At 44.1% G+C, this 12,168-nt stretch overlaps 1 protein-coding gene across 8 annotated transcripts in view; it reads right to left on the reverse strand.

Annotated features, from left to right (window-relative positions):
• The window catches only part of MAP4K3 (mitogen-activated protein kinase kinase kinase kinase 3), a 1,115,786-nt gene that overhangs the window by 795,745 nt on the left and 307,873 nt on the right, over nt 1-12,168 (reverse strand). For all 8 annotated transcript variants that reach the window (XM_085612074.1, XM_085612073.1, XM_085612071.1 and 5 more), the window contains exons 9-11: nt 1,320-1,451; nt 1,095-1,157; nt 923-1,004 (exon numbers count right to left, since the gene is read on the reverse strand). In XM_085612074.1, the coding sequence (XP_085468200.1) occupies nt 923-1,004; nt 1,095-1,157; nt 1,320-1,451 (277 nt within the window). The remainder of the gene's footprint in view (nt 1-922; nt 1,005-1,094; nt 1,158-1,319; nt 1,452-12,168) is intronic.

Genomic DNA, 12,168 nt, shown 5'->3' on the forward strand with positions numbered 1-12,168 from the left:
ACAAACATCTGGGCATTAAGTCTACCAAATACATTAAATAATGTTAAAAAAAAAACACCCGCAATGATGGGCTTTACAATGTAGGACAAATACCCTTATAACGTTTTTTTCCCAAGAAATACGATGTAGGTGTAAGTGTGATAGTTGCTAAATTGTAATGAGTCATACTGAGATTCCTTTAAGAGGGCCTGGGGTTGGGCTACATTACAGAAAGGTGGGGAGAATGTGTCTTAAGCTTTGAAGGCATGCACCACCCATGGCAGAACTGCAAGTTGTTGGGCATCATCCAAAATAGGTAGGGGCTGAGACAAAGGTCAGAATGTTAGACAGTCCTTCTGGGGTCAGATGGAGTGAATTACTGCATTCAGAAGAGTGTTGAGGAGATCAAAAGGAGGCTGTACAGGAATACATGTTCTGTATTAATCCCAAAATATTTCCACAAATAGGGAGAGGCAGCCAAACATGCTGGTCCATGGAACATCCATTTATTGTTGACATTTATGCAAGAATCTTTAAATATCCAAATTTAATGGATGAAGTATTGTTCTGCAAGTGTGTGAAGCCCTTTCTGATAATGTTTCACATTTAAAAACATATAATAGTCTTAACAAAAATCACCATGTCCTATTACTTATAATTATTAAACAGATCAACACAAACGGCAATGGGTTGTTACTGTTAACTTGGGACGGCATTTGTCTTATTAACTGACAGGTATACTGGAATTTCAGAAGCGCACAAAGATGTGACCTGCACTGAGCAATATCAATTATTAGTAACAATGACACTAATATTATCAATATCCAAAGTACTTCTAATGAAGCATCATACACTGGGATGTTTAGTTGTTATGCTAAAAAGCAAGACAGGTCAAGTGAAAATTGCTTGACAAACACATTAAATATATCTTACACTATTATACCTGGAGTAATTTTTCAGCTGTCGGTCTCTTCTTAGGATTTTTTGTGAGTGCCATTTTGACAAAATGATGAAAACTATTTGACCTTAGAATAAAACGAAGTGAAAGATTATTAGCTAATTTCAAACACATCAAGTTCAACCATGCGCTTTAAGAGTATGGTCACACTGCTTACCATTTAACTTTATCCTTTAATTTCGGAGGCTGAAAATTGCTTTTCGTCATGAGGAAAAGTGCCCTGAAAATCGATAATATACTGTGAGAACTGAAGTAAGTTGGTGTAAAGAAAAATTCTAATCCTAGTATTCTGAACATTAGCCAGTTATTACTTCTTTTAAAACACTTTAAACTATATTTGCATTACAACTTTCTGATTGGATAGGTATTTTTAGACATTTACCTCATTGGATGCAAATCAAACATTGGAGGCTGAAGTTCTGCAAGTTCGATGGCAGTAATTCCAACTGCCCATATATCACAAAGCTGGTTATATCCACCTTTTCTCTCCACAGCTGCAACTTCTGGTGCCATCCTACAAAAGCATGTTTAGGGAAGGAATTAATATTGTACATCCTACCGCAAATACTGAGATATAACAGATACTTAGACTAAACACCAGAAAACACACTTTCCATCTTCAATATATTCCTGTGCCAGTCAGAAGATTACGAACACTATATGATGTATCCGATATGTTACACAAGCAATTGCAAAATTACAATAAATATTTGCAGCTTTTATATTGTGAGTACATTGGAAAGTAGGCTAAAGAGCGCTCTTCACAGAATAATGGCAATCAGTGACTGGAATCTAGAATTCAAAATATAAGATAGTGAGGATAACATTACAAGCAAAGCTAGCCGATAGATACGCTACTGTACACTATAGTGAGAGCTTTAATTAAAAGGACATGGGCCACATTACGAGTGACCCAGATTCATACCTGGTAACCCTTGCCACCAAAGTTACTTATATCAGAAGATACCAGTTACTCCAAGGGTGCAGAGTTGACAGAAATAATGTGTGACCATATACATTCCATTGACGGAAGCGGTATTACGTGGGGAATTGGAATACACATCCAAATTTGCTACCAATTCCTTATGATCTCCCAGAGATACACCTGGAGGTTAAGACTTCTAGCAACACTTTGAGCTCCAAGATTAAACTTGCAAACTTGTAATTCCGAAGGGGCTAGTAACACAATTAACGGCCCAATCAAAACCACAAATGGGGTCCAAAGGTGGGACACTTTAGAACTGTACATTATCCGGAGTGAAAATTATGCCATTGAAGAAGAAATAACAAATCGTTTTGCAAGGCAGGACAGTATGTGGCAGCGTCGAGAGATGGGGGGTGAGTAGTCTCAAATCAAAAGCCTCTCTGCCAACAGGAAGTGTGATAGGACTACGCAGTTTTATGAAAGATGGCATTTCAAGAATAAAAGTATCAAAGAGGCTGCGTAAGCCTGTACATCCAGAAAATTGTTTCTTCTTCAGATAGTCTGGTTTGCCCAGCAGAATAACTTAGCAAGCTAGGATTGCCAGTTTACAGATAGTTTGGGCTTCAATCAGAAATCAATGCAAGCTAACGAAGATTAGAGCAATATGGCCACTCTTTGTTTAGAAGGCTAAAATTAAGCATTCCACTTACCATGGAATTCTTTTCTTTTCAAGTATTCCCAAATTAAACCCTAAGCAGTGATGGCCAAACCGAGCAGATACCTGGTCTGCTCCCTACTCCCCCTTAACAGCTGTGGTGAGAGAGGTACCATGAACTGTTTACATGTTCCTGAAAACTGCAGATAGTGAGCATGATGCACAAGGCTCTCGGCCTTCTCTTCCATCAAAAATGTTTTTGTCCAGACACTAACTATGCAAATTTTTATGCTAGATCGTTTGACCCATATTTTTATTTCTGACAAAAGCCAGATATATCGGAGCCCGCACAGCACCAAAAGTACAGAACAAATTTGGTAGTCATTTACAGCGGACACCAACCTGACTAAACAGAGCAAACAAGAATAAAAATGACTTGCCTGCAGCTACAGTTCTTTGCGATTGGTGTCTTTCGTATATTCACAGGCTTGAATCATTCCTCGTCGTTCACCAATCAACATCAGCAGCTACAAAACCTCTGCATTGACCCTGAGCATATGCGAGCGCAACACACCTAGAGCTCACTGGAGCACCCATGCCTGAGATCCTATTCAGCCCATCGACCTCCATTTTGATTTAAAAGACAGATTTCACAAATATGTCTTTCCCATCCTCAAGGCATGCAGCCACTGGTTTACAAGTAAATCATATGGCATCCACTTTTTCTCCACTGGTGGCTCTATCCATTGCAAGCATCCTGTGGGCCTGAGAGTTCTCTTAGCCACTCCCGTAGGCTAAATGGTCACCAGTATTTAATGTTTAATCCCAAGTGTCAAGGGAATTAATACCCACAAAATGAGGAAGCCAGATTATCAGGATAATCACTATTTAAATACATTTGGTTAAAATCAACTGCATGTAATTTTAGCTTTGTTTTTTATTGTAGTGCTGGTGCTGCCAAGATGCAGCTTCAAAGCATGTTGAGTGGGTAAGGGCAGCGGTTATGAAGGTAAATGAGTAGGACTAGCACATCCTACGAAATCACATGTTCTCAGAATGGTTGCTTCATCAAGACAGGCAACTGTAAAGTGATCTAAAGGCTTTTCAGATTAAGAACATATTCAGTGCTTTCCTTAAAGTCCGCCTATAATGTCAGCTAATGAGGGAGTGAGTTGCAGAAAGAGGAGAAGTGTATTCATAGTGCTCTGCCCTAAACAATATTAATATTTCGCCTGGTGGGCAAACAGGTTGGAGAGTTAAGAAGCCTGTGGAGAGCTTCAATTCACTCAGTTGCTTGGTGACAGTCAACAGAGTTAGGCTGGTGAAGTTGAGATGTAAGCTGAGGCAAAAAGCATAGCTTTGCACTCTTTGAAGATTGACCAACGTACAAAGGTCCCTGTAGAGTCAGTTTAAGTAATCAATCCTAGAGATGACCACTTCTATGAAGAGTGTCATTTATTGAGGAGTAACACAGCAAAGATATCAGAGAAAAACCATTACCTTGTAGAAGGCATTTTTAGTGATGCTTCTCCAGTTTGGAATCAGTGACAGGTATGAATCCAACCCGGGCTACGAACATGGAGAGCTGGGATCCTCACAGTGGGGTGTGGAGTTGGAGTGAAAAATCAAATGGAAGTGGAGTTGGGTAGCCAAACCTTTGGAATCATTCTAATGCAGCAAACTGTGGGCATGTGTAGGACACTCCACGTGGCATGTCACTGTCACTTTTGTGCCTCTCACATGTTGTAACTTTCAAAGACTCGAGAGAGGGATCACTTAGATATTGGAGAACGTGCAGAGTAGAAACATACAGGTAATGTGGACTGCAGTTTATGTGTAGGAAACCGATTTAAAAAGATCGATCAATCAGGGTTCTTATAGAGCGTGGCTAACCACCCGTTAGGGTTTCAAGGCGCGGATTGGGGGTCTGCAGTTCAATCGAAGAGCCAGGTCTTGAGGTACTGATGACACTGATGGGTCAACACCGAAAGGGTTACTCCTAAAATAAATTTGCGATAGGGACAGTCAGTGTAGGGGTATTTTGTGGACCAACATCTCAATAGCTGCTGAGCGTTACAATCATTCTATAGTATTGTCCTTGTCCAATGCGATGAGGTTTTCTCTGATGTTCATCACAGCAGTCTCAGTTGTATGTCAAGGGCAGAAGCCAGACTGGAAGCATTTCTTCAGCAAGGGAGCTATTACTTTATTTTTGAGCTGCAGAGACATTCCCTTGTTTGCAAGAAACATTCATGAACTTTGTGATAAGGAACACAAAGGTTGGCTAGCAAAAATAATGACTTTTGTGGTACAGGTTTACTAGAAGATGGTGGTGGATTGTAAAGACCTGTTGATCCTTGATATCTCAAACTAACCGATAAATTCAGATAAATTAGCATGGCAGTAGGCAGTGTTGGTGGCAGTAGGCAGTGTTGGTGGCAGTACGTGGCTCTGCAGGGTTGCCGGCTGCAGTTTTGGTCAAGAAGAGGGTCCGTTTAGGATCAGAAGCAGCACATGAGATTGGCACAGTTATCAAGCAGGGAACACATTCAATATTGCTGTTAGCATGGCTGCCAGTACAGGTTATACGAAGAAGAGTTATTTAATACAGTTGTCAATTATGTGACCTTAGCAGCAGACTTATGGTTCAGTAGCGTGTTTAATCCGTGGCAATGGATACACTATGCCATGTGGCAAGGGGGGGGGGTTGTTTGTCTCTAATGTCTATTTAGCACTTTAGTAAGAGGTGGGATTCCTTTGAAAAACCCGTTCTTTTTTAGGAATTTCACCAATTTGCCCTTGTGAATGGTATAGGGTTACTTAAGTAACTACATTAGTCAAGTTCTTGTCAAGCAATCTAAATATAACAGACAGAACAATGACCAGGGCACTTTATGACTGGAAGAGCTTGGAGAAGGGTATCTGCTCTATTATTACTCTTGTAACTGGGACAAGAAATACCAGATGCGCTAGACACTGGACTATTTGAAGGTAAATTAATCCAGGAAGGATAAACTGATGAGGCACCAGAAAAGGTGGAGAGTTTGGTATAGCAGGGTTCAAGATCTGCAAACAGATGAGGCTATGGCTATTGCAGGCATAATGAGTGGATGATTGGCTATTTGTGGGAAGCCGAGTTGCCCATGATGTTGACCACTCCTTGTCAATAGTATTTTGATGCATCAAAAGAAACTCCCACATATCCCCGACCTAAAATCCCTGTCACGCGCCCACAGACCAGACAAGGCAGAGGTTTGCTGTGTATAAGCTTTATTGGAGTTCACAGGCTAGGGATGGTGGATACGGTGGGTAAAGGACTGTCTTTGCCTTGGTCCGAAGTTCCGGGCGAGTTCTGGTCTTATCAGTTGTGGTCGTCTCCGCCGCTTTCTTCTCCCACTGGCTGTCCGACCGGTCGTCCCCTCGGTAGAAAGACAAGAGATGGTCAGTACCTTGTTCCCCTCTTCCTGTGACTTTTCCTGCGCACGTGTACTTTTACTGTGGTTTCCCCCTTAGTACGCCCAACCAACTGGTATGCTGCGTGATGCGGGTCGTTATCCAAGGTGTGCATATACTATCCCCGGGCCCTTATATCAGGTAGTTTCCCACTGGAAGTAGGTTTGGGTTTCCCTGCCTTTTGTTTCCACCCGCCCTTCCTGTCTCTTTAAATGTGCCTCCTGCTCCTTACGCTGCGCTTACTTCATCAGAGCGGTCCCTCACAGGCCAGAAAAGCTCGAATGCGCGTGCCTTCACCCCACCAATGTGCGCCCAGTCTTCCCTACGACTTGCCTGAAGCCGGGACCCGATGACAGGGTCACGGCCGTCTCGTCCGGAGGGCCTTCCTCGGGCCAAGTCCCGGCTCCCCGCTGGGTCCTCCCATCGTCGTCTCGGATTCCTCGCGGGTCCGTCTCCTCGATCCAGCTTTCGTGGGTCTCTCGTTCTCCTCGGTTCGTGGTCCTCCACTCTGCTCCTCGCTTCCTCGGCCTTCCACACAGTCTGTGTTTGCTTCCGGGTTTTTCAGTCCTGCCAAGCGCCGCCCTTCTGCTGCCGTCAGTCAGCACTAGTCGATCCGGCTCAGTGCCCCCAGGGTACTCTTGTTGGTCGTCCTGGGGCTTCCCGTCACAATCCCTTAACTGGTTATCCTTCGAAGCCAGAATTCAACTAAAAATAGCATGCATGACTCAAAGCCTTTCATCACAACACTCCCAGCTATCTGGCACAGAAACTGGTGCCCTCATGTGGCAACAGAGCTTCCAGAAGTGCCAATAACCTCTTTTTGAAACCACAAAGATACAACAAGAAGAAAACATACAACCGAGCCTTCTCAGGGATGGCACCCAGGATCTGGAATGCTTTGCCCCAGAAACTAGACTTAATCCCTCTACTGCATCCTTCAAAAAAGAAGTGAAATCCCTTCTCATGGCTAAGTTCACTTGAACATGGGTTACTGTGATTATACGACTCTTTCCTTAATCTAAATGGAACTGGAGGTCCTGTTTAGAAAAATTAAATCTGGTTCACCTATTGATCCATTGGCCCCAAAAAAATTCTCTCAAGTCATGTCCTCTATTCTACCAGTGTATCTGGAACTGATGAATCTCTCTCTAGAGTCAGCTATAGTACCTGCAACATGGAAGCATGCAAAAGTTATCCCTCTGCTGAAAAAACCATCACTGGATCCAGCAGAGCCTGGTAACTATCGCCCCATTTCGCAACTTCCTCTCCTAGCGAAAATGGTAGAACTTCATGTTCAAACTATTCTGACAGAGTTCATCGAACAGAATAAGATCCTTGACCCGTCACAGAACGGTTTCAGAGCCCGACATGGCACTGAATCTGCCTTGTTGGCAGTGACGGAGGAAATTCGAGGGATACTAGATGTTGGGGACTCGGCGGTCTTAGTTCTTCTTGATCTAAGTGCCGCCTTTGATACGGTATCCCATGAAATTCTATTGAAACTGCTATCTGACATCAGAGTGAGGGATCTGGCTCTCGACTGGTGTCGAGCTTTTCTGTCGGGAAGATCTTTCCAGATCTGGATGCCACCATTTCAATCCCAGAGTTATGCCCTTCAACGAGGAGTGCCCCAGGGGTCAATTTTGAGCCCCCTCTTGTTTAATATCTATATGCAACCTTTGGCCCTGGTGGCTCGTAAGAGGGGACTGTCAATGGTATCATATGCCGATGACACCCAATTGGTGATTGCCTACTCTAAAAAGAACACCGCCAATTTAAATAGATTCAGGGAAGATCTGTTTGAGGTGGCAGACTGGATGGCCAGCAATTACCTGCAATTAAACGCCAGTAAATCCGAGGTGTTAGTATTTGGAAAAGATCGAGACCTATGGTGTGATCATTGCTGGCCTGACAGCCTTAAGCCAGCCCCTGTGCCCAAAGAAGCTGTTAAAAACTTGGGTTTTTGGATTGATAGTGGATTGACGTTTGACACGCAAGCCAAGGCTGTGGCTGGATCGTGTTTTGGTCTATTGCGTGGCCTAAAGCCAGTACTGGGCTTTTTTCCCCCTAGAGATCGCCAGAACATCATCCAGGTGGCTGTACTATCTAGACTGGATTATGGAAATGGATTATATCTCGGGGCTAACAAATCCTGTATCATGCGCTTACAGAGAGCGCAGAGCGCCGCGGCACGTATGCTAGTGGCACTCCCGAGATCTGCGTCGGTTTCCCACATCCTTCCCAAGCTACATTGATTGCCTGTTGAGAAACGAATTCAATTTAAAACCTTATGTGTTGCACATAAAATTCTTTCTCAACAGGCTCCGGTGGGTCTAACTAAGCTACTCCAACTGTATACTCCTCAGCGACTCCTTAGATCGTCCAATCAGCTGCTGGCTATTGTCCCCCGGACTGTGAGAGCAAAAGCAGGGGGGCGTTCTTTTCGTTGTCTTGCAGCGCAACTCTGGAATCGGCTCCCTCTCTCTATTCGAGAGATCCAGACTCATATGACCTTCCGCTGGGCGATTAAGACCTGGCTCTTCCCTGCCGTTGTATAATCGCCTCCCGCTTCAAGCTCTTTCTCGTGTCTCTGATCACGCTGGGACGCCCCATTGCTGGGGCAGCTATGCGCGTTATAAATCTGGTAAATAAATAAATGAATATTTACTACTTCTCTATGTATCTTCGTTACTGTGATTATACTATGCTTGATTTGTATGGAACTACATATCATTTACCATATACCTATGCATCTTCGATATGTTGATTCTATTATCCGTGATTTTTATGGAACTATATGTTACTTACCATATGCCTATGTATCTGTGATATTTACCTTGTAAAGTGCTCTGATACCCGCAAGGGTCTTGTTCGCGCTATATAAAACCTTCAAATCATTAATAAATAAATCATTGTAGGAAGCGGGCTCTCTATATAGTGTACCAAAATGAGGTACACTGCGAAGAGAGTCCAAGCAACGCTTATTGGTTTACAGAGGCACAAGTAACAAACTTAAATGCTTTCTTCTGTGGTAGTGTGGGTGAGCAGTTTAAGCTCATCAGAGGGTAATGCTAAGCATTTGTTGCAGTAAAGGAGGCACCAAATGAGATACACACTTAAGAATAAATCCAAGACCAATTTCGAAAAAATACACTCATTTTTATATAAATTTCAAAACCAAGAACTTCGCTATCAAGCAAGTACTTTGGGATACTGCTTATTACAGTTAAATGTTCACTTAAACGTGTCTTTACGCAGCAATGCTTTCCTATGGGAAAAAAGGCTTATACTGCATAGTTTTACATGCAATATATTTCTGGGAGCCCCCTTCATCCCTCAAGATGGTAGAGGGTCAAGGTCCAAAGAACCACCAGCAGTTAGTCTTTACCTGCCCTAGAGCGTCTGGACTGGACTGAACTAGGCTTTGGTTGCTGCAAGGGGTCTGGTACCCAGGCATTGGTGCTGTGTTGCTCCGGTTGGTCCTGACATCTTCTCACGTGGTGGGGAGAAGGTTCTGACCTCCTGGAGCATGACTACCTCTTCCTGGGCAGCTGATGCACCGGTGGAACCGGCAGGCGGCAGAACAGTAAACCAGACATTGCTGTTTGGTGCCTGCTGGCTGCAGGGGAGTAGCTCCTCTACTGCAAGGGAAATTGGTGCCAATTTACGAAGTGCTGGCAGCCTACCTGGGCTTTTAGAAGATGCACAGTGGCAGGACAAGTCGGTTTGTCTGGATAGGTACAGGCAGAGTTTGGCGCCAAAAAGTCAACAGCTGGTTCTCAGTTCTCACTCTCTTTGCTCTTCTCTGTCTTCTTCTTCTTGTGTTCATTAAATCTGAGTTCCAGGTGTCAGGGGTGCCACCGAAATACGCAGTTCACCCAAAACCTAGATGGCAGAATAATTTTTTCCTGTTCACTTCAGGTAGACCACCTTCGGGGTGTAACTAGCCTGATAGTGAACACACCTCCTGACACGCTAATTTTCCTGCCTGTCCTGGTGCCAAATGGGCCCTGGGCAGGGGGTGGTATTTTCCCGTCTGGGGGGAAGCCGGGGTTGCATATCAAAGACGGTAGAGGCCTTTGAAGCTTCCTGCCTTGAAATGCTGATCACTAGCCATCCTGCTTGGAGGAGGTGACAACACATATGGCCGGAGCAGGCGTGGTTTCTGACCTCAGAGATCATGGGCTCTCACCTGCAGGGGGTCAGAAACTGGTCTGTGATGGGAAGCTGTTCTACACCAGTCAGTTAGTCCACTAGAGGTTGGTAGGTTTTCAGGGGGCACCTCTAAGGTGCCCTTCTGGGTGGATGTTTTCATAAATCCGCTACTGGCCTCAGTATGGATTTATTAAGACAAAGTGTTTGATACCAAACACCATAGGTTTCAATGAAAACCATTATGTAGCTGGGGAACTTGTAATGGCCAGTGCCCAGTACATGTACTTAACATGGCTTCCCTATTCACTAGCACTATCTAGCAATTGGACTAGACAGCACAGGGCATATATGCTCATGCAGATAGGTCCTCATGTGTAATATAATGTACTCTGCTTTAGGGCTGTAAGGCCTGCTGTAGGGGTGACTAACATACATTTCATGCAGTGTCTGGGGACATGGCCTGTGCTGTGTTTTCACTTCTGTCTGCACCATTTGACGAGGCCTGCAATGGCAGTCTGCATGAGTTTGGTGGTGGGTCCCTTAGGACGGCACAATACATGCTGCAGCCCTCAAGGACTCTCTTGAGTACTCATGCTCTAGGTACCAGGGGTACCTTTTAATAGGGACTTACAAGGGTGCTAAAGGTGTGGCCAGTTGTGGAGAAATTGCAGTTATCTTACATTTGTGAAAGTACACTGGCTCTGGGGACCTGGTTAGCAGGAACCCAGTACACCTCAGTCAAACTTGCATCAAATACCAGGCAAAAAATGGGGGTGACCATGTCAAAAAGGGGCACTTTCCTACAATCATCAACCTAGATGTTTCCAATTGCCTATAGGGAAGTGCCACTTTGAGATTGTGAGTATATTTTGGGTAAGGCTGAGGAGCGTCATGACAATCATGCAATGCAAAGTTTATGAAGTTTAGTAGATGCATAGGACAACCAGAAAGTGGGACGAGTGATTAATTTCACAATCAGATACTCAAAAGGACTAGTAGGTAATGCGGAGTACATTCTTCAGAAAGATTGGAGTCATGACAGATCACGGTAATCCTTTGGACATGCTTAGAATTCCCATTATGCTAGAAGAAATTGTGATCAGCCGGCAGAAGTTCTAGGACAGAAAGTGCTAATGACACAATTAGAAATCATTTGGTGAAAGTCAGAAGCTGGACAGGGATAGGTACTTAGAACACCTGAAAATATATCATGAGTCTGGCTACTCTGGACCTTCCCTGACACTTAGTGTAGGCACAGCGCACCACACTTTCTGTCTACCCACCACTGAGACCAAACCAGAACATTTAGAGCAAAAAATGTACATGACACAGAGAACCAGTGCTCTCACATTTGCATTCAGTGAATTGGCAAAAAAGCTGAATGGTCCATCATATAAACCACTGCTAGCGGTGATGGAGGCGAAAATCCTTCCAACGATAACATACGCCAGTACCGCGTTTCATGGCAAAGGCTCAGAGCTTTAAAACCAACTAATAGTCTCTACTTATAAAACGCTTTTCAGTTACAACGGTCAGCTTCTCCGGCACAGGTTCGTCTTGAATTCGGTCTCACAAACGAAACTATAGGGAGAATGTACATCGCAGTGAAGCTTTGGTATCGGCTGAATCTGAAAGCGGCCACCTCACCAATTAACAAAGCCCTTTGGACCGAAGTAGACGAGGACAGAAAATCACCTTATAATCAATATCTTTATAAATCCTTGTCAAAAACCTGTACAACCGACCTATGGAACAAAAACCTGCCATATCAGTCCTTCAAAAAAGTAATAAATAAAGCAGCAAAAATTCATTCATTACAGTTTGATAAAAATATCTTCAGGTTAAGGTCGCACGCTTGGATGGAGAGGTGTGGAGCAGCGGCCAGGGCAGCTGACTTCGGAGCACAGGGTTCACGGTTCGAAACCCGGCTCCGGTGGTGGCGGCAGCTCAGCACCATGTGACTCTGGGCAATAGCTCACTTAATTTCCATGACTGCCCCCAGCGCCTTGAAACCAGTAAGGGTGAGTAGTTCCCGCTTTACAA

Source organism: Triturus cristatus, chromosome 6 (genome assembly GCF_964204655.1).
Source record: "Triturus cristatus chromosome 6, aTriCri1.1, whole genome shotgun sequence".
NCBI classification, from domain to species: Eukaryota; Metazoa; Chordata; class Amphibia; order Caudata; family Salamandridae; genus Triturus; species Triturus cristatus.